The 23,178-nt window shown below is 40.6% G+C and overlaps 1 protein-coding gene across 1 annotated transcript in view; it reads right to left on the bottom strand.

Moving 5' to 3' along the window:
- THSD7B (thrombospondin type 1 domain containing 7B) overlaps window positions 1–23,178 on the bottom strand; it is a 685,311-nt gene that overhangs the window by 446,094 nt on the left and 216,039 nt on the right. The window contains exon 3 of the mRNA XM_025197580.1: window positions 10,978–11,788. Coding sequence (XP_025053365.1) covers window positions 10,978–11,788 — 811 coding nt within the window. The remainder of the gene's footprint in view (window positions 1–10,977; window positions 11,789–23,178) is intronic.

Genomic DNA, 23,178 nt, shown 5'->3' with positions numbered 1-23,178 from the left:
ATTCGAAGCCGGCGGGGAAAGGGGGACGTCTTGGGGTGCGGTCCGCGGCGGCGATAGGTGATCAGTCTATCGATCGGCAGCCGCAAGTCAGATAACTTCAGAGGCACTCTGCAGCGTGCTCAAAGCTCTTCGACTTGGGCGGAAGTCGCACGGAATTTTAAACGGCCAGCGAGCCAATTACTAGCCGCCACGTGTGAATAATTTAGCACTGGCCAACAGCGGGGCACAAATTTGCATCCGAATAGCGGGAACTCTTTGCACCGTGCATTTCTGTGCTGCAAAGAAGAAATGCATCCTGCAAAGGAAACTGCAAATTGGCGGGAACTCTCCTGCACGCGGGCTCTCAAATGCAGCAGAACACTCTGCCGTGCAAAGGAGCTCTCATGTGGCCAGGAAATTCCATAGTGCCGAGGCACAAAAATCACTGGGTTGTGACAGAAACTTCCAAGTACTGATGTTAAAATCTCCTTTCTTCAGATTTGCCTTCAACATGTCCCTGAATCTTTTCTGTTGCCCACCTCTAGAGTGATGACCATCAGTGAGTTGGAAGTACAGGATCTGTTTCAGGAGCCAGTTGTCAGGCATCCTTGTGACATGTCCAGTCCAACAAACCTAGCAAAATACAAATATGGCTTCAATGCTGGTGGTATTTGTTTAAGCCAAAGTGGTGGCATTTGTTTCTCTCTCTTTCCAGTTGATATGGAAGATTTTCTGAAGACATCATTGACGATAGCATTCCAAGGCTTTGACATTTTTCCAATATATCATCCAAATTTCACAACCACACAACAGGATAGATGTCACAACAGCCAGGTATATAAGGAGCTTAGTTTGGATCCTAATGTCATGATCATCAAAGACACAATTTTGGAGACACGTTACACTGTTAAATTTAACAACTGTTAAATATTCTTGTCTATGTTAAGTTTATTGGGAAAAGTAGCTACCACAGTAAAGAAAACATTCAACATTCTCCAATGATTGTCCTCTAATTGTAATATATGGAGGCTGTTTTGCAGTAGGTTGGTAAAGTACTTCAGTTTTTGTGACATTAACAGCAAGTCCAAGCATTTAATAAATTTCACAGAAGCAAATAAGAGTAACATGGAGCCTCCTCAGCTGAGTGGGCACACACAATACAATCATGAGCATACTGAAGAACAGCTATAGAGGCATTGGTTGTCTTAGAATATAGCCAGTTGATGTTAAAGAGATTTCTGTCCATGTAATACTGAGGGCTGATTCCAGATGGAAATCTACTGGCAATGCAATGCAGTATAGCTGCAATATAGATGGAAAAGAGTGTTGGTGAAATCAGGCATCCTTGCTTGACTCTAGATCTAATAGTGAAGGCATTCATTTTTGAGCCACTGCTAAAGCTGGCTGCTGTCGTATCATCATGAAGAAATCTGATGATGGTAGCAAATTTTGGCAGGCATCCACATGTCATCAGTATCTTCCACAAGGCCTCTCTGGTGATTGAATCAAAAGTCTTAGGCAGGTGAATTAAAGCTATATAAAGTTCTCAGTGTTGCTCATAACACATCTCCTGCAGCTGTCTAAAAACAAAAATTATATCTATGGTACCTCTGAGTGGTTTGAAACCATACTGGGACTTGGACCGAATCTTTTCAGTGAGGAAAGTGAGTCCATTGAGGAGAATGTGAGTGAGGAGCTTCCAAGCTATGGACAGGAGTGCAATACCATGAATATTACTGCAATTAGATTTATCTCCTCTCTTGAATAAGGTAACAATGTTGACATTTCTCAGGCCTCTGCGAGTCTGTTCATGTTTCTAGTTTTTCAAAATAACAGCATGTAGTTAGTAAGAAAGCTTCCTTCCACCTTGCTTATGAATTTCAGTTTGTAAAACCACATGCTTGGTATTTTTCACCTGCTTAATGGCTTTCAAGGCCTCTTGATAAGTTGTTGGCTCTACAATGTAGTTCTTAATAGGGTGTTGTGGGATGCCTTTGATGGAGTTGTCTTCAGCATTGGAATCTCAGTTCAGGAGCCCTTGGGTAATGCTCCTTCCACTGTACACTGATGGTGGAACTGTCTTTAAAGAGTGTTATTCCATCCCTGGACCTCAGGGGAATGGCTACTTTTGTGCTTGGACCATAGACAGCTTTCCATTTATTAGGCTATGGCCTTGAACATGGGCCCTCAGCTTGGCCAACACAGCCATTCATCTAGGTCTGTCATCCCACGGTTGATCACCCAGACAAGGCAAAGCAGGACCTAATCCTCCATCCACTCCCTGTCACCAGAATGGCCAGATAGAGTCAACTGACCCTCCACTTCTCCCATATAAACCCCTATGCAGGAAAAGGAAGTATCTAGGCAACAGGACTCAACCTGATTCCAAACCACTTGTGCTCTGACTTTGCTTACTGCTTAATCTTCCAGCTTCATGATTTGGCTTGTTCCTAGACCCTGCTCCCGGACTAACCTCTGGCTTCCTGATTATGCTTGCTCCTCCTGACTGTGATAAGCACTTCAAACCCCAAGTGGCTTCAGACCTGGCTACCACAACTTAATGTGACTGCACTGAAAAAAAAAATAACTTCACATGTAGCTCCTCACAAACTTTTGAATCTCTTTTGCTTTGTCCTCCTACCACTTCTTTTTCACTCATATCCTCTGCAGGGTTTCAGCTGTAATGAGGTGATAAACACATTGTTTCTGTTCTGGAGTTTATGTTATTCTGCCAAGCTTTGAAGGTTCCTTTTTCTCTCATTGAGAGCTTAAATTTAGCTACTGTTCTCACTGAACCAGTCCTGATGTTTCTTTGTGGAGAAGTCTAGAGATTTTGTACCTGCCTCATGAACTCCTTTCCTGAAGTTCTCCCAGTGACCAATGGTATCAAGATCATCATGGAAGTTAGAGTATTTCTCACTGAGGCACTGCTGGAAATGATTGCTTTTAGCAGGGTCTTTCAAGCATTCACTACTTAATCTTTTTTGGGGGTTGGTTCTTTTTTTTTTTTGCCATTTTGGGATGATGTAAATGGATATGATAGCAGTTGTCTGCTCTGGTCACAGCTGTAGTAATATGGATGTCATGACAGTCCTGGATGTCATCACACACTGATGAGGTCAATCAGGTGCCGATATTTTGAGAGGGGATGCATCCATTATGTCTTCCACTGTTGCTTTGCCAGAATAAGGAGTTCATGCTGATGAGATCATATTCTGAACACTTGCTCAGGAGAATTTTGAGTTAACTTTCTTTCCAAGTCTTCTATTTCATTGTGCAAAGTCTCTACCCACTCTGTCTAGGGATAGACATTACACATAAACTGGTTTAAGTGATCAGAAACTGGTTTAAACCTGTAACAGAACAGATGTTCAGTGCACATAAACCAATTTGAAAATGGCTGATACTGGTTTGAGATAAACCTGGCTGAATGTAGTATCAGACTTAACTGATTTGCCTCAAGACAGTTTATGCAATGTCTGTTCCAGGCCCCTTGCTGGCTTAAGATAAACCAGACACCCCCAGCATCCCAGCATGCTCTCTGGACTAGGCGGGGCTCTCTGCTCCACAGCAGGGCTAGCTGCTCCTCTCTGCTTCCTGGCTGCAGTTCCCTCCCTCCCCCTCACCACTCCCTGCTAAGCAGGAATTCCCCCCTCCCCTCTGCTTTGCTGAGAGGTGCCTGTGTATTAGCTAGCAGACCACATGCTGGGTATGGTCCCTGCTGAATCAACAGGCAGAATCATCAAGTAGCTTGTAATGGCCCTCTGTCGTTTTCTTAATTGGGTCATAAACACGGTCATCAATTCCCTGCTAGGCTAATCAGAGTGTCAATTGTTAGGATCATCCATCAGGGTACAGATGTTTCAAGTTGCAAATGTCATTACAGTACAGTCGCATCATATGCACATTTAACTTGCATGAATTCAACTATATGCGAGGTGGGAGGGGAGCGGGGCTTGAGTTTGTGGCGGAAGCAGGAGGTTTTGGCAGCGTGGTGGTGGCCGGGTGGCATGCAGCCATCACCACCACCACCACCCCACGCTGCACTGCTGCCACCAGCCACACAGCTCTAAGCACAGCTCTGCGGTGGCAGCAGGAAGTTTTGGAGGCAGAGGCAGTCACCACTAGTAAACTCGCTATGCGATTTGACTATACGTGATTTTCGCCTTACGCGCTAACTTCAGAACCTAACCCCTGCATAAGATGCGACATGCCTGTACTTCATTTGGACCACGGATAGAGTGATCCCACTGGACATGTTTTTCCAGTCAGGTGAATTACATGAATTAGATTTAAAGCACCTTTTCTATCGCCCTCTCTATATGGGGTAAGCAGAGGCAATCCTAAATAGGCCTGGTTAGTCCTGGCTGCAGCTACCAAATTGTGTGCCTGTCTCAGTTGCAAGTACAAAATGACCACTATGCAATCATCAGCTCTGTGTAATAACGGACTTCTGGTAATCAGTACCACATGCTCCCATTGCCACCCTCCCATTGCCATACAATTTGGCTATTAAAGACACCTGTATGTGTCTTCTTTTAATGTAGGAATGCCATTGCACATCAGCACCCACACAAAACTTCACAGGAAGGAAACCATAATCCAATGGCAAGGAAGAACCTAGACAACCAAGATTTCTATTCCGCCACTGCCTTCATCTGCCTCTGTAGCCATTGTGAGGTAGTCTTTCTTCATCTTCCTGCTGTGTCATTAAGGACTTTTTATTTTTAGATTACTATTAGTCTAGAAACCTTGCCCAGGACCTTGTAATCATGAATGACTGTATCAGGAATATACAATTCCACACAGCATTACTCTCAGGAGCATTGGCAGCACATAGGCCTCTCTACTACATCAAGCTTGCAATCCATGGGAGAGGATCCATGTAATTCCTGGGACTGCACTGTGCACAACATTAATTACAGAGTAACTAGTTAGATTTGCTTTATAAAGTAGAAAACAAGCACTGCCTAATCTCAACTGTTTGAAATGTAATTATATATATAATAATTAGAGAAATTGGACAAATGGATCTACCAAATATACCCTACATGATTTTTTTTTAAACTGTAATAATTCAACATTAAAATTTTTATGTTATAGTTTCTGTATTTTTCTCCTTATAATGTTTCTTTATTAGTCAAGAGGCCTATAAAATTCCAATAAATAAAGACTTGCTGCATAGAGAACAACTTTGTTCTCAGAGGACTTATAGTACTTCATATATATAAATAGTTTTATCCTTCCAAAGGAAGGAAACTATGGAATATCTCTAAAAAGAAATTATTCTGTTCTAAACTCATAAAAACCTGTGTGTTTTTCTCTTACAGGAATAACTTCCCATTTATATGAAGTTCCTTACACAGGTACAAAATGCTGTATACTCAAAGTTCACAAATTTATAGCCATCCTAAAATCTTTAATCTTCCTGACTGTAATTTGAAGATAAATTAAGTCAGATGAAGCACAACATTAATTTCCTTTTACAGCTTCATCTATACCATTATAGGGACAATTGTACTATAGTGTATCTGTGCCAAATTGTTAAAGAAAAAAGTTCTCCTAAGGTGAGAAGTTAATGAAAATAAGTTACTGGCCAGGCTGATTATGCTAAGAAATTGAAGTTGATATGTCAACATGACTAAGAGGACTTCTGATCCCAATGTTTTAAAGAGTCAGCTGAAATTTGCTTTTAGATACAGCTACATGTTCCCATTCAATTTTTTTTAATATTTCATTGCTGTCACCAAGATTAAAACCAGTCCAGTCACTAATGAATTAAGTAAATCAACCATGCCCGACTGCCATGGAGAACCCTTGAAAGGGGTTATCTTTTATATCTTAATATTGCTAGCCTAAATTCTCACTCAGTGAACAAATAGCCTATAAATGGATGCATACATAGGCCCTTACCTAGTGTAGTATACAACACCTCCCAGCAGATTATTGTGGCTAAAACCACAAGTGATTTCTGGTATGTACAGGACCCTATATGCACATTTCTTTCCTTGGTACATCTGTCCACTGCTTCTTTCATAGAAGGCCCACGGGAAGGCCAATCCACTCATTTCAGAGGGAATGAAAAGTAGAGCTGACAACTTCCACTTAATCTTTTAGCTGCTTAGATGAATGTTTTCTAGAAGATAACTATATGAAATAACCTGCTAGAATTTGAACCTAAATGGCTGGTATGTACAAGTTCACAGGCCTGAAGTCAAAACAGTTGTAATACAGAAGAACCCCAAAATATAAACACACCCTTCCCTCTTAGGTAGAGTCCAGACATGGTTTTGTGCATTACAGATGTATCTAGGGCAAGCTAATATGAATAAACCTAAATATGCCAAGCATTACCATTAAAGTACATTGATTTGAGTCCATAAACTAAACATGTAATTTCACTGCTCAAAGATAAATATTGTGTTAAATTCCAATCTTATTTCACTCAGACATTTGACTGAGCACAAGGCTAAATTAGCTTTGTTGTCTAACCTGAAGCAATCTCCAAAAATGTTCACTGTCACTACAATACAAGCTATGAATCTGTTAACAGGATTAAAAATGGAAACTGTTCTATTTATTCTACCTAGTTATGCATTTATAGCTAGGGTTGAGTGAGTACTTGCTTTTCCAGGTCAGCCCTGAAACATCAAAAAAAAACAGGAAAAAAATTGGTTCAGACCAAATTTAAAAAAAAAAATTAAAAAATTCTTGCTGAATTCCAAAAAGGTGCATTGTGTTTCAACTCATTTGTGAAGGGACTTGTGGAGACTGAAGTTCACATCCCAACTCTTCCGGAGGGACAAATCCACATCATTTGCATCGCATTCTGTGTGGGCATTCTTGCAACCCCTCCCAATGCAGCTGGGTTTTTTTAAATGTCTAAATAGACAGCGAGCAAAAATGCCTTCCTAGTCTGGTAGTCAGGACACACAGCATATATATTCTTGCTGAATTATTCAGATTTGTGTTTAAACACAGACATATAGGCACACATTTTGAATATGAAACAGGATGGAAATATCTGAAAATACCCTGAAATAGAAGAATACAGCACATTGTTTTCATAATTAGAGCTGGAAAACTGTTTTCCGATTCCGAAGGAATGACCCCCACACACACAAATTTGCCTATGTTTCTACACTAGAACTGTTTTCAACCAAAACCAATTAACTTTTCTTTTAAAAAAAAAAAACAAAAAACAGTGCTTTTATTTCAAAATGGAAAATGCAGCAAACCAACCTTTTCCTTTGAACCTTTTCTGATTTTGACAAACTAGTACTCCCTGACTAAAACATGTGTCAATGAAAAATTCCCACCCAGCTCTATTCTTAATGCTCCTATTTCAATCTGAAAACGGGCAGATTAAACAATCGCACTTAGTTAGAAGAGGGGGAAAAGAAAGTCAAGGAAGAACATGCCAGGCATCATCTGATCCCCAGTAACCATTTCCAGGTCTTCTCTATCTCACAACCAGTGGAAGCAAAACAAGAGCCTGAATGAAATAATTGGATGATTAGCAGGGTTTAGTTTCTGCTCACTTTGTGATGTACAAGATATATAAAACAGAGTGGATCAGCTTGAAATGTGGTATTTTCCCTCAGTTTAACTCAGCATATTTGTTTCGTCTGCTCACAACTCCTAAGAAAACCATGCACTGCAATAAGTCAAGGTGTATATATTCTTTCATCCACCTAAACACCTTTGGAAATAATTCTAATTTAGGGCTTTTCTTTTTACAATGCATATTAATTTTGCTCTTGCACTTGTGGATATAAGTTTCACAAATCCCTACAGGGCCAATTATTTAAATGAAAACAATGTTCTCTTAACAATGCTTTATAAGAGAGATTTCTTTTGACTGGCTTTAGTCATGTTAATTATCAGTAATCAATGAGAAAATGAATCTGAGTTCAGGCAAGTAAGTTTCATACCACTTAGCCATTTCAAAAAGACTATTAATAAGCAAGAACTATAAGCTTATTAATTAAAAAGCAAAAATTCCCACCACTAATCCTGCATCTGCAAGAATTGACCCTCTTCACCTTTAGAGTGCTCAAAACCACTTTCATGACCTTATTCTCGAAATACATTTTTAGGCAAAAAGAGATTCTTTTCTATTTCAGAATACTTTTTTTTTAATTCATTGTAATTGTTCAAGATATTATTTTATTTATGCCCAAGACATCTTTGAAAAAATATTGTTTGATGATGCAAGCATTACTCATATAAGTCTTCTCAATAAGAACTGTGCATCAACCTGAGCAATACCAGATACAGGAGGGACAGGCAATTATTTTGGGCAGAGGGCCACTTACTGAGTTTTGGCAAGCCATCGAGGGCTGCATGACAGGCAGCCAGGGGCAGATAAATATTAATTTTCTAATTTTTTTAGGGTCCCTGCGGGCTGAATGGAATGGCCTGCCAGGCTGCATTTTGCCCACGGCCGCATTTTGCCTGCCCCTGAGATACAGCACTTTGATAATGGGAAAGACGCCCCAAGTTAACAGTGCAGCATTATATGGCCTGCAACTTTCTAAAGTTTGTGATTAGACCAACAGGTATTTACTTTCCTCAAATATTCTTTGGGAGTTGGCTGAGTACTTGCATTACCTGGCATTTTTCTTTAATAATTAGACAGCAGTGGGACTAACAAGTGTGGTGAGATTCTTAGGATATTTATCATAATAATTAAGCAATGCTGAGAGATTTCAGTTCAGACATCTTGTGATACTTTCTTCACTTGCCTCGGTTTTCCCCATAGATAAGATGCATCTCATCAGTGCTTATTCAACACAGTACCTAAACAAGAAAACTTGGCCACAAAAAAGAATAAGCACACTTTTTCATTCCAGTTTTACAGCAGACTTTTGGCTGCCTGCCAAAGTCTGCTTCAGGGTTATGCAAATGTGTTTTCTCTTCTTCATCAGCATCCAAAATATCATCACTATAGTAAAGTGACATCTGCAAGATCTGGCCCATTCTTCAAAAGAAAGACAGCAAAATATGTTGCACAATAAAATGAGTTAGACATTAATGAACCACGTTTTATTAAGGGAGAGTTTGTCAGGGGCTTTTAGTAGTGATGACATTTTACCCTAGTATCAGATATGCCATGTACTTGGGATTTAATTTTCTAGCTTCAATTACAGAATTACCAGTGGTAACAGGGTAAAAAAATATCTTGCAATGAAGTGTGTGACAAACTGAGCACTATAAAACAACAGGACCCTTAGCCCCTTTCCAAATCAATAAAGCAGCTCATTTTATGAAGACGGTAAGAGTAAATTATGGACTAGGTTCAGCATCTGCTAGCATAAAGCATAGCACAATGCACTAGGAGGTTGAAGTAGTTAAGCTTCACCTCCAAATGGGTTATCACGGTCAAAAAAGAGAGAATGGACAAGAAGGTGACATGACCAGAACTAGGAGCCCCTTGCTGTTTCAAGAGCATCTCTTGAACAGCAATGGGGACTCTAAGAAGCATCAACCATCTATTGAATCTGCACCTCTCCTCCACAATGGAATCAGCATGAGGGGATGCAATAGTGAGAACAGCCTTCCCTTTCCTAATGGGAGTTTGCCAAGGGGATCTCAGTGACACACACACTGGTGTATTTAAAGTCAGAATTCTGTATGTGTAGTTTGTGATAGAGAGTGTGATATAAATGTCAGGAAGTCAGTTTACAACTGTATGCGAGTGTCCATGCCCCTGATTCCAATCTTGCTTACAGTGAAATAAATAAGAATGAATTCTGTTAAAGTCAAGGAAGTTGAATGGAAATAAAATCAGTCAGAATTGGGTTCTATAGAATCATGCAACACAGTAGAAATGTCAGGAACTGCAGAATAGTTTGGAGACTCTACATCTTTTTCAAATCAATAAAAATATCTGTACTTTGCTACAGATATAATAGAAGACAGTAAAAAAAAAGTCTAGAGGACATATTTTCACCTCAGTACCTGTGCAAACCTGCCAGTGACATTAATAGTAGCAAAGCACTGGACATAAAATAAACCCTTATCTTTCCAATTTGAATTTGAGTATGTGCCAGGAGCTATAGATTACTGAGAAATGCATTGAGTTCTGAGAAATTCAGGAACCAGATTTTTAAGAACTTCTAATGTTATTGAAAAATATTTTTTCAATCTGAAGTCAAATGGCTGTGCTAAGGTATTTTATATTTAAACATGAGAAACATGGAAAATAAATCTTTCCATTACTTGCTGTAGAGTATTATAACCTTGACTGTGAAATTATAGGAATCCATACTGCATGAACTAAAAGAAATGATTAGGCAGCATAAACGAAAAGATAAGTCAATAGAAAACGAAAGAAAGGAAAAATAAGCTTATTCTCTGCCATACACCTACATACCTACCATTGGCATCACCAAGGGTTTCACATGCATGAGAAAACCACTAAGTTTTCTTAAATAAAGATAAAATCATAGTATCATTAATTTCTCATTAGCTCAAGCAACTTTGCTAAAAAAAATTGTTTTCTTAATAAATTTAATGAACCAAATTCTAAAAAGGACTCTCTGTTATCAGTGAGAATACAAGAGGTTCAGTCCGAGGTAGAGTTTGGTCTGTCCAATCTAACAGAAGCAATACAATATTGAAAAAGATTTGTTCATAGCAAAAAATAAACGTTGTTAACAAACACACAAAGTGATATACGCTTCCATTTTCTGTAATGACAAAACAAAAATTGGTTGAGAACTTATAAAGGAGACACATTAAAAACATAAAATGCAGATAAGTAGTCACACATTGTAGAAGCATGCAAAATATTCAGCTAATTCCCTTTTCCCTTTACAAGAAAGGGAAATAAAGCGAAACATGACTATAAGAAAAGCACGTTAAAATTTGGAATTATAACTCAAATCTGTAAGTGCTGTTCTGTTACCATGAACTTGATATTTTACCAGCTATCTACATGCAACTCTGTTTTTGATCAAAAAAAAAAAAAGATAAGTGTAAAGATACCCTTACCTCAACATTGCATTTTTCCCATCACTCCTTATACACCTAACCTGCCTAGTCTGATAACCTAGCTCTACATCCCATGGCTTGGAATGATGGTGTGGTTTGTAAACTTGCAGTCTGAACGTGCTTCGCTCTGTAGAATCTGAACTGAAGTCCAGCATGGTTCTTCCAATCAAACTAACTTCTTTAGGGTGAGGCAGTCTACACTTACTCCAAGGTCCAACCATAAGACTATAGGTATATTCTTCTTCCCCAAGAGAGCAAGAGACAGAAACGTTGCACATTCTTGATTCCGTAAGATTTGGACATTGGGAACCACCATAGAGAGGTGGGGAGAGAACAGAACGAGTTCTGTGTTGTAAACTCTTTACGCAATCCTGGCTGCACCCAGACCATTCTGAGAACTCTGATACAACACAGTCCCGGGGACAGGGTATTAGACAGGCTTGTTCTATAGGTGGTTGTGGTGTAAAATATTCACATATTTCGTTGACAACTATAGTTCTGTTCAGTTTCTGAATACAATGTACACTTCTGTGCTGTAGCCCATGCTGTGCAGTCACACAATCTGAAGTCCTTGGTTTGACTTCGCCATGAGCAAAAGGAACAAGCACACAAAGATTCCATTCTGAAACTTCCCACTCAAAGAGCTCAAGGTGCCATTCACAGACTTTAAAGCAACTTCTCTGGTTTTCAGGTTTGTCCCTTTGTTCGCAGTTTGAATGATGGGTTGTCCAACCTTCTACATGGACACACCACACTGCACGACTCCGAATGCCACCAGACCCACAGTCACCTATACATCGTCCCCAGTGACCTATAAAAGAAAGAAAATATTAAGCACATGATTGAAATGCCCAGGTAAAGGAAAACTGAGCTAGTCCATTTCAGAGACTAATTACAATCCAGTTCAGTTAATTACAATCCAGTCAAACTCCTACTGAAGTCACTGAAACCAATAGCCAGATCAAGCCCTAGGACAATATCACAGTCTTGGTCTACAAGTAAGTAATTATCACCATGTCCTGCAATATCCTGAACACATCATAAAAACTACAGGCTTTCCTACTGTCCTGGTTTTCTTTCCTACTACAGGCTTTCCTACTGTTCCTGGGACAGCTGGTTTTAAACCTTAGGAGAAACAGGAATCAAAGCAGAGTATGACTGCACCACTGAAGCCCTGCTGGATCTGCCCCGCTGGACTCTCTCCACCCCCCTCCCACCCCCGCTGGACTCTGCCCCTCTCCCAGGCAGCAGATATTGTGAAAAGAAGCAACAGCCATATTACAACAGCCCCATTCTTCTATTCTGGGTAGAAAAACTGTTTCCTGTTTAAGACAAGCATAATGGAGAAACAATAAAATATCCATAACTGTTGTTTTTTGTCCAATTTGGATGAAATTCAGGAATGGTAGACTCTGTAGAGAGAATAAAGCCTGCCAAGTTTCAAGAAGATCACTTCAGGGGTTTGGGGGGCATAGCGCCCCAAATTCTTGAAAGCAAAACTCATGTCACATCTAGGTGTGACAACATAGTGGGGTGAAAACTGCAGGGCTGGTAGCTCTTGCTGAGGCCACAAAGCCTGCCAAGTTTCAAGAAGATCGGTGGAGGGGGTGGGGGGAACTGCCCCTCAAGCTGCAAAAAAGCAAAACTCGTGCCATGGGGGCTTGTGGGACTGACTGTGTCTGTCTTGGGGCAGGGAGGGGAGACACTGCTGCAGGCCTGGCTGCTAAGCTGCCATGTTACCAGTTACCAATCAATTAATCATGATTCACTCAGGGACCAGGGACTCAGGGACCAGCTCAATACACAGGACCTGGCTACTACATAATGACTTAATGAGCATCAATTAGCACCTACAAAACCAGGCTAAGGAGAGGAAAGAATCAAGACAGACAATCAACTGTCCCAAGACGGACACAGTCTTGGCACGAGTTTTGTCTGTCAGCAGCTAGGGGTGCATGGCCCCAGAACCCCCCTGCACCAATCTCCTCGACAGCTGGTAGGTGTCATGGCCTCAGCAGGGGCCACCATCCCTGCAGCTGTCACCCCGCTGTGCCTTAACACACGCAGTGTCACCCATGGCGTGAGTTTTGCTTGTCCTCAGCTTGAGGTGCAGTTCCCCCCAAAGCCCTGCACCGATCTCCTTGAAACTTTGCAGGCTTTGTGGCCTCACCAGGGGCCACCAACCCAGCAGTTTTGACCCCCCTAGGTTGTAACACACAGCCGTGACATGAGTTTGGCTTTCAAGAATTTGGGGTACAGTTCCTCCCAAACCCCTCCACCGATCTTATTGAAACTTGGCAGATTTCATGCTCTCAGCAGAGGCTACCACCCTGGCAAGTTTCATCCAAATCAGACAAGAAACAACAAAGTTATAGATATTTCATTGATTCCCCATTATACCCTATGGCCAGATCTCCAAAGCGGAAACCCAGTCCGGAGCTCCGGATTGGATCATGACCATCCAAAGCAGCCAGATCCGAAGCCGGATCAGATCGCTGCCGACTCGCACAGGCCGACCTAGAACCAAAAATGCTCAGTACGTCACAAAGACTGTGGAACTACATTTAATATGTACTTCAGCTGGAGGCTGCCTAGTAGCATATCTGACCAAGAAAGCCAAGGGAGAAACCCAAGCGATATCCCTAGAAACTCTAGTTGAGATTTTAAACAATGTCAGCAAAATCACACTGGGAACTTTCAGTGCAGTTACACTAATTTTATTTAATGACGTAACAAGAAGCAGCTCAAAAGGCAGAATCTTATTTCAGTAAGATGATTTTTTTTTTCCACACAACTGCTGTTAAGTCAGAATAGGATCCCAAGTATAAGAACAATAAAATTGCCTGTAAACTGAAAAGGGGTTTGAATTTAGTAAATTAAAATATTTTAATGACCATGTCTTGAGAGCTTACTTTTTATTATCACTCCTTTCCTTAGAAAATTTCTAAAAACCAATTAACAGAATTATTTCATTGAGTAATACTATTGCAAATATAATACTTGCTTGAAAATACACAATTGTATTATTCTTTAACAGTTTTTAGAACCAGAAAAAAAACACAATAAGTAGTGGGTTGATTTATAACAATAAATGCAACTTCAGAATATTTCAAATTGTACACAAAAATAAAAAAATGTAAAAATAAAAATAACCATAATCAGTTATGTTTACAAATATAAGTGTGTGGGCACACAACAGGTTTACTATATAGAGTGGACAGGTGACATGCATCCCAACTAAATAATAAAATAACTCATGTATGTATCTTTGCTACTTGGGAACAAATATTGTGTATTCACTCCCTTAGTCTTTTTGGGTGTCTGTACATGTGCTCTTGGGTTGGTTGGTTTGGGGGCAAGTTTTAATTAGAGCGGCTCCCAGAGAGCAACGTTTGCAGTTGTATAAGTGGTGAAACGTGCATCGGCACTGGGAAAATGGTGGTGGTGCACTTTTGAACAAAAACACAAAGAAGGTGCTTTAATTCAAAAGCACATCACCACCATTTTCTGTGCACTGAGATGTATTTCGCCACTTATACAACCGCACGCAATGCAACGCAACGTGCATCAGTTTGTGTGCAGAGCAGACTCGACCTCTGGTTCATCATGGGACCAAAAAGTATACATATAAATGCCCAGTAAGAGCACACACAACATTTAGTCTAACTTAACTGCAATGTAATACAGGCAGTCCTCAACTTACAACATTTTGAGTTACAACATTTCGTACTTAAAACATTTATAAATTGACACCCTTTTTCAACTTTAGTTTTGACTTTACAACGCTTGATCCGATGTGATGCCACGCCAGTGAACAAGTTTGCTGCATCACTCATCTCCCTAGAGAACATGGGTCCAACCTTCCTAGAACACTTTCTTTAAGAAAGCAGACAAGACTCCAGAAAAACCTGCAGCCAAGACTCCTGAGAAGACTTCAGGCAAGAACCCTTCAAAAAGTGCAACCAAGAGCCCTTCAAAAAGTCCAGCAAAGTCACCTCAAAGAAGTCCTTCCAAATCAATATGGTTGCTATTTACAATAAAAATACATCAATGCAGCTATATTTCTCATCTATAATTGATCAAGTACAAAATTCTGGGGTATTTTTAGAGAAAATAGGGTATTGGACTTTGGTTCAGGAACCAATCCCCCATTTATAAAATTGTTTCTTACGACAAAATTGGTTCCGAGTTACAACGTTTCGACTTAAGACACGGTTTTCAGAAACTAATTGTGTCGTAAGTCCGAGGGCTGCCTGTAAACCAAAAAGACAAGTCCTTGCTTAGGCATTCCAGTCCCCAGCTTTTTACAGTTTCTGCTTTATAATGTAAATGTAGTTCACCTGCACTCTTTTGTCATGCTAGCTCAAGGTGTCTGCGACCCTTTCCTGTTCTCTTAGCTCCTTCTTCAGCACATACATGTGATGATTGTGCCAGGTCTTTGCCAACACCTCCCACCTCTCAGTCTGGTCCTGCAGGGCTTGGCCCTATGCTCATGGGTGGCAAAGGACCAGCAAGGTTCCCCAGCCTCTTCCCCTTCCCCCATGGCCTAGGGGAGCTAAGGGGAATCACACCTCCTCCTCTCCTTCCCTCTCCCATTATCAACTACTTAGTCTCTGCCAGAGATGGGAGGGGATGAAGTCTTCTCCTTAAGAAGGGTCCTAATCTTGTGCCTTCCTCCAATAAGTCTCTGGGTAGGAAAACACATCTGCTAGGTAGGTGGGTCAATAACTGAGAAACAATCAAAGCTGTTAGCCCTGCAGTCTTGATGGTAATTGGATTAACATTTTAACAAGGTGTTAGTTAACTTTGCTGTGTAGGCAGTGGTTTGACATGCAGTTGTTAAAGAACTGGCAGGAACTGGCAGGGAGGAAATAAACCCCCTCCCTGCCCCCTTCTCCATGCCAGCCAGCATCTCACTGCACCCTGCCCCTGCCACTGGAGCAGTGGGGGGGGAAGGACTGAGAGGGGCTGCTGTGCCCTAGCCAGGCAGACCCTGGCTGGGGTCCTGGAGGACAGGGGAGGGGGGGAATAAGCCCGCTCTCTGCCCCCTTCAACTCAGGGGGCCATGCTGAGCTGGTATCTGGCCACACCCCTGGTCCTGCTCCAGCTAGAGGGGAGAGGGGCGACAGCCCAGCCCAGGGCTGAAAAGCATGCTGGGATGCTGGGGGACTCTGATTTAAACTTAAACCAGGAAGGGGTCTGGGACAAAAGTCCCATGAACCAGTTTAACCCAGATGAGTTAAGTCTGATACTGCATTCAACCAGGTTGATCTTAAACTAGTTTTGGCCATTTTGAAACTGGTTTATATGCACTGAGCCTCTGTTCTGTCACAGGTTCAAACCAGTTTCTGATTACTTGAACTGGTTGATGTGTAACTTCTGTCCCTAGCCCTAGTGGCCACGCCCTGTAATATCACCCAGCTCTTTAATACAGAGTACATTTGCTAAATTTACTAAAATCTGGGGTAATTTACTCAGTAATAATCTTGCTATATATCCACACCCTAAACATGTTTTATTAATGACAATTATAATATAAAGTACTTCAATCAAAATGAAAATGCCTACTTATCATAGCCCAGCAAGGTAGGCTAATTTTCAATATATGCATTAGCATAACTAGGGGAGGATGACTGGGGCATTAGCCCCAAGACACCCACTTAGAGGGAATGCAGAAACAGCTGCCACCACTGTTGCTACTGCCCAGAGTGCAGAACCTGGTCATTACACCTCTGTAACAGAGAGTATTACAAGAAGTGTAACAAAGAAGACACAAACTGACACTGTTCTCAGGTTTAATCTGAGGGCAAAGATCTGTCATGTGATGCACAGTATTTTTATTGGCTTACTGGGTATGCTCAAGTTTGGATACATAATGCTCAGATATGCTGTGCTGACTAATGGTCCATACCTGCTTTCCATCTGGACTGCAAAACTCCTCTTAAACTAATTGCATACCTGAACTAAATAGAGAAGGATTAAAAAAGAATCCAATGGAGTCTACAATCTGTCCCTAAAAAGTCTCCTCTCTGGCAAAACTTGATCTAAACTATTCTAATGGGTTAGAAATTGGGAGACTTGAAGTAACAGAATGCTAATCTGCATACTTATAAACGGCATACTTACAATTTGAATATTTCAATTTCATAGTCCTAATTTGTAAGCCACATGTAACTTTAGTCATTTTAAACGTAGAATATTTCACAAATACAGTATTTAACTGCGTGTTTTCCTGCCTTTGTAAACTAAAATTATTATAATCATGCACAACCTTAGGAAACCTACCAAAAAATATTTGTTTAGGATTTAAAATGAAAGAACTAAGTATTTTGTACCTGAAAGTTTACAGATTATCTGTCTGCAACAGGAGTAGGCAGGAAATATACTCTCACAGCACACAAGGGAGAGGAAAACACAGAAAACCTGGAAATGGAGAGGTCATTCCAGCTTCGCTTTATCTTTCAAGCGCGGATTACGTTCAGCAAGCTGTCATCTCACTCAGTGTAATTCTATCGTCTCGTGAGATAGATAGAGGCCTACTACTACAGATTATCCTCTGGTCATCCACTGTTTTTTAATTTAAAGTGTGAGCTTTATACTACACTGATGGCAGGTCAGTTTTACTCAACTTTATCCTCCCTACTGTGAAGACCCCTCAACAACAACATGAACCCCATTTCTTAGTTCGCGCATTCCCATTAAACAGGGATTCATACCAGGTTTCCCTGGTAGGCAAACAAAGGTGTTGTTCTTTTAAGAAGCATTATGAAGCACTTTCTTCAAAATTACTTATAGCAGGCTTGTCTTAAATTTTATTTTTAACAAGCAGTGAGATCCACATGGGGGGAGGGTGCCTCTTGCAAATGGACCCCAAGTGCATTACTACACTGCTACGTATGGCTATAAAAAAGATCATAACAGACAAGCTTATTGACAGTCACATTTTCAGGTTAACACAATCAACTAACCCAGTGGTTTTCAAACTGGGATAAATGTACCCCCAGAGGTACATGACATTTTGCTTAGGGGTACACACCTCAATTTGAATAATGGCATTGGAGTTTCTGATTGGTCACGTGTCGACACTCTTCCAAAGGAATGAACGTTCAGAGACGCATCATGTGTAGGGGATATGAGCATCCATATATTGCAGGTAAAGGAGGTATGTAGCCAAAAAAGTTTGAAAACCACTGATCTAACTATTATTATTATTATTATTATTATATGCTCATACTAAGGGTAAAATTATGTTTAAAATCATAAATTGAAACATTTCAGTAGCATGTTCAAAATACTTCAACATTTTCTCAGGGTAGACAAGGCTTCATTGATAATTTGCAACAAAGATTCAGATGAAAAATGAAACATAGGGATTCATCTAGGCATGCACCCCACAGGCAGTGCATCTGAGCTCTAGCTCAGATAGGCGGCCAGAGCAATGTGGGAAGCATATTTTCCCTGCAGCAGCCATTTTCCCTGCTGTTCCAGAGCTGTGAATTTAACACCAGTCATAATCAGCTAATATGAAAATGTAATTAAAAATTGGTAAAATTTTCAAAATTGCTTAAGATTCAGATCTAACAAAGGACTTGGGCACCTAAGGCAGACCTTGGTGGAATTTAGGCCAAAATAATAACCCTAAAAACCTCCAAGAAAAAATAAATAAAACTGAAAGATGTAGTGGTAACTTGTTTTGTTTGAAAGCATGGCTGCAAAGGCAGGAGCTGCCCTCTTCTACAACAGCCTTAGGGCTAGGGCAGTCACCCACAGAGCTGTTCTCTCTTTTCCCCCAAGCGGATTTGAACGTAAACCACCTAAATCCAGGAAAATGCCCTAAAAAACAGACTGCTAGTTATCTGGGAGGGGCTGGGGGGCCACTTCCACCTTCCTTCTTGAAGTTCAAAAAACACTGGAACAAGTTGCAGTGTGAAGGATCACAACTTTGGGCTCGTGTATTGTGAGTCAGTCTTTTTCTGTCCCTAAGGTATTTTGAAAATACTGATTTTAGCCTGTATTTCACACAAAAAAGACAGGTAAATACCAAACAGTGGCACACAGAAAATCTGAATAAGAAATGGTAACTAAATAATACAAATTTACAATATGGCATATATTTTCAAGAGAAACAAACATACTAACAGATAAAAAATGGAGACTCTAAAATTAATATTCAGTTAAATAACATGTAATGATCCACTACCTGTCACTGTCTGTCATTATCAAAATGACAGGCAAAAAGCCATATTATTCAAGTATTGCTGCATTAAATGGCTTATTTATTTAATGTTGATCATTGAAGTATAATTATTATAAAGAATAATCACAATGCATATGTACCATCATTTTATTCATTAAAGCATATTCATCTAAAACAATTTTAACACATATTCTCTATGATGAACTTTCTTGGTTACAGAAAAAAAGCTGTTTAACATATTTCTTAAAATATTCCTTCATTAGATCACCCTTTAGATCAGTGCTTTTCAACTGGCGTGCCATAGTTTTTAGAAAAATGAGAAGTTCTCCTGCCACCTAGCGCTAACAAATCAGCCACGTCAACGAGATATGCACAGAAGACTTGCACATGTGTTGGCTGTGACGGAGAGAGAGAACTGGCCGAGCAGAAGGAAATTCATCTACTGCACACATGTTGGCTGTGGGGGACGCGCAGTTCATGAGCCACTGAACAGCTGTGCCGTGGATTTTTGCCATGGCAATGAGCTACAATGATCTTATAAGGATGGGGATGGGGAATGCCTTAACAGGTGTGCCGTGGAAAAAATGTATTCATGTAAGTTTGCCTTGAGCTGGAAAAGGTTGGGAAACACTGCTTTAGATGACTTCCTACATGGAAATATTTCTTTAATTAGATTATTCCCTTCACTGAATACTTTAAATTTTTCTCTGCAACATATTATACCATCTCAAAAAAGACTTTTCCTAAGGATCAAAGAATTTCGGTTTAATTAATATGATGTGCAGCTATGTTTTTACATATCTACATCAAAGTAGCCTTAAAAAACCAAAAGGAAATACACTCAAGTTACATAGGAGTGCTACACAAATTCCACTCACCAGAAATCCTTATAATGCTCTCCCATACTGCAGAATTGTGCAACAGAATTGTTCTTAGGTATAGGTTTTTATTTCTTACAGTGGATATAAGGAAATAGACAGAACAAAGCATAGAAACAGTATAATTTTATGTCAAATGTGATTTTAGGATAAAGAATTACAAAAAACAGTCTTGCAATGACTCGGGTATAATGAGACCATCATTGATCACTGCCACAAATTGCAAGTCTCATTAAAATAGATTTTCTGCACTTCTTAATAATCTCTTTTGGACAGCGCAGTAAAATAATCCACAATGCTTCACTGCTCAGCTAAATTTCCTCCTCAGTATCTTAATTGAGTGGAAGGATGCAGATATTTTCTACTCAATAGTGTGCTTTGTAATTAGTAGTTAATTACTTTTTTTGTATAGGAACTTTGTTAAATGTACACTTTTTCTATAAATAAATCTAAGATTAATTATAACTACTAAGTGCAGATTGTGAACCACAGTGTAATTATACTTTATTAGAAACCAGTTTAAATGCTGGCATCAAAAGACCAACATTTTGGAATCATGCATTAGCACTCTTAAATACAAGGCCACTCAGAGGGAGATGAGCCTATGGGAAGGAGGAAATAGTGCTAAGAATGCCATCTATTTCCATCCATTGTTACAAAATGAAAAAACAATTTATAAACCAAATAAGCAAAAAACGTATTTTCTTACAAGGCAATGAGCGGAAGCCAGGAAGTCTTTCACAAGGGCCCTTTATAATTTAGTGCCATGGAGTGTTTTTGCAAAGGTGACTTTACTCATAACTTACTCATCAACTTTTATTTTGACTGGCTTTCACTGTAGGTAATAATAGACTATAATATTATCACAGAAGTTGGCAATAAATCTCAGCAACATATTAGATGGACCCCACCAATATGGCATCTTAAGGTTCTCTGTTACTAGGTGCTACACTTATATAATTAGTCTAGAGAAACTATGACAAATCTATTCAGACATAAAAATCTTTAGATCACCAATGGAAGATAAAAGGAGCAAGACAAAAGGTGAAGCTGTCAATAACATCATAAGAGAGAAGAAAACCCACCCCAGGTAACACTTGAGAAACAACTATTTCATTATGTAATGAATCCACAGAAATGGAGCACTGATACTAAACTCCAAAAAGCATGGTAACTGTTCAAGTGAAATGCATTTCACATGGAATACAGGTTAACTTGCTGAAATATCAGCTGGACCAAGGTAGTCTTTCTGTTAGCATAAGCAAAAGATCCTAGCCTACACTGTCCATCAAAATGCCTGCTTGCCCTTCAAAGCAGGTAATGTCAAATGTTAATTAACATTACCAGAACACTCTCTTCTCCCACTCAAATTCCAATTTACTCAGTTTTTGTAAAACAGACTACCCTTCTCCCCTAAGGAGCTTACAGTCTATAACGGATTCCATATGCTGGAGGGCAGAAGACAAACAAGGAAAAATGGGGCAAGTTCAGCTCAGGTTGCATCTTGTTCCATAATATATTTACAACATTCATTTGCACAGGTCCTAGTCAATAAATTAAAGTAAGTAGCACGTCAATGTAGGCGGAGAGGTTAGTGAATAAGGATCTACAGACATGCTGAAGAAGTGCTTTTTATGGAAGAAGTTAGAATGGGTTCACACCTGTGAAATCTGATAAGGGTGAGGGTTCTCTGAACCTACAACAGCATGAAAAGTCCTTAATATCCATGTGTATCCACAGGACAAGAGGAAGTCAACCAGTATTCACTAGTGTGAAGTAAAATGAGAAAGTAAAGGGACACAGTGGAAAATTTAAACATAGTGCAAACAAGTACACTTCACAGAGTATTTCTCAACCTGGTCTTTAACACCTAGTGCTGGGGTTTCAAATGCTCACTGATCAGAAGGATGCATTTCCTCCTTCTCAGGCACCCACAGGCTGCATCCTATGTCATGCTGGCAGTCCCGGAGGCACCGTGGGCAGAACCTGCTACTGGTGATGTGGCTTTTCCCATGATGGTAGCCCGATACAGAGACATAAGTGTGTACCCGCATGTGTGTGTGCATGCACATGCACACACGTGTGTCCCTGAAGGGACACTGGGGGGGGAGGGGCATGTGACAGACAGACGGGCAGACAGGAGATTTTTAAAAACTATTTTGACCTTCATTATAAAAAAAAATGTTTAAAAAAAATAACCGGTTAAAAGCAACTAATTAAAAGCACAGAGCCCCACGTGGGGCTAGGCAGGGAGACAAGAACCAAAAAAGACAATTCACTGAAATAACAAGGAAAACCCCTTGCGCCTCCTCCAGTTTCACACACCCATAGTCACAGTTGAAAGACCAGCCAGCCCTGTTCCACAGTACATAGGACCTCCTCAGTCGTCTAGCAGGATGCAAACTGGCTCACATTTTGCTTCAGGGCAAAGGACTCAAAAAACAGATGCATCAAATGAAGAGCCAGAAGGGGTAACGGGCATCTTAGGGCCAGACCCAGTGAGCTGATTCTGGCAGCATTTCACTGTCACCATTTTAGCCTGGATCACTAGGAATTTGGCCAGGCAGATTATAATCCCCTTGGCCGCCCATTACAGGATTGAAAAAAGGTCTGACATCTCACTGAAGTCCAAGTGGACACAAGAGCAAGGTTCTGGGCTCTGGCTTCCTACAGTGGCAACGTACACCCCAGTGAGAGCTGGAGTCCGGCAGCACCAGCTACAACATGAGCAGAAACCCCTTCAACTGGTGGTGTCAACCTGAGCAGCGCTGTGGGTTCCTACAGTGGCAGCATGTGTCTAAATCCACCATGGACAAACCCTTCCACTGCAGCCAAAGCCAGGGCTCTGGCAAGGTGATGAGACTTCCCGCAGAGGCAACCAGCACTCTGGTTAGAGCTAGGACCATGGGCAGCTCCAGCAGAACCACAGTCAGACGATGTACTCGTCTGCCACTGCAGCCAGAACCCATGAAAGCAGGTCTTTTGCGTGGTTCTGGGCATGGTGACAGTGCTTCTGCCCATGGTGCCGCTCAGCGCTGCTCTTCCAGGTGCTGCCTGTGGCCACTGGGCTTCATCGTTGTAGCCAGAGCCAGGACAAAAGTGCACAAGTCAGATGATCCAGTTCAG

Source organism: Alligator sinensis, unplaced genomic scaffold (genome assembly GCF_000455745.1).
Source record: "Alligator sinensis unplaced genomic scaffold, ASM45574v1 scaffold277_1, whole genome shotgun sequence".
Lineage (NCBI taxonomy): Eukaryota > Metazoa > Chordata > Crocodylia > Alligatoridae > Alligator > Alligator sinensis.
Note: the sequence above shows the minus strand (reverse complement) of the source record. Positions and strands in the feature narration are given on the sequence as shown.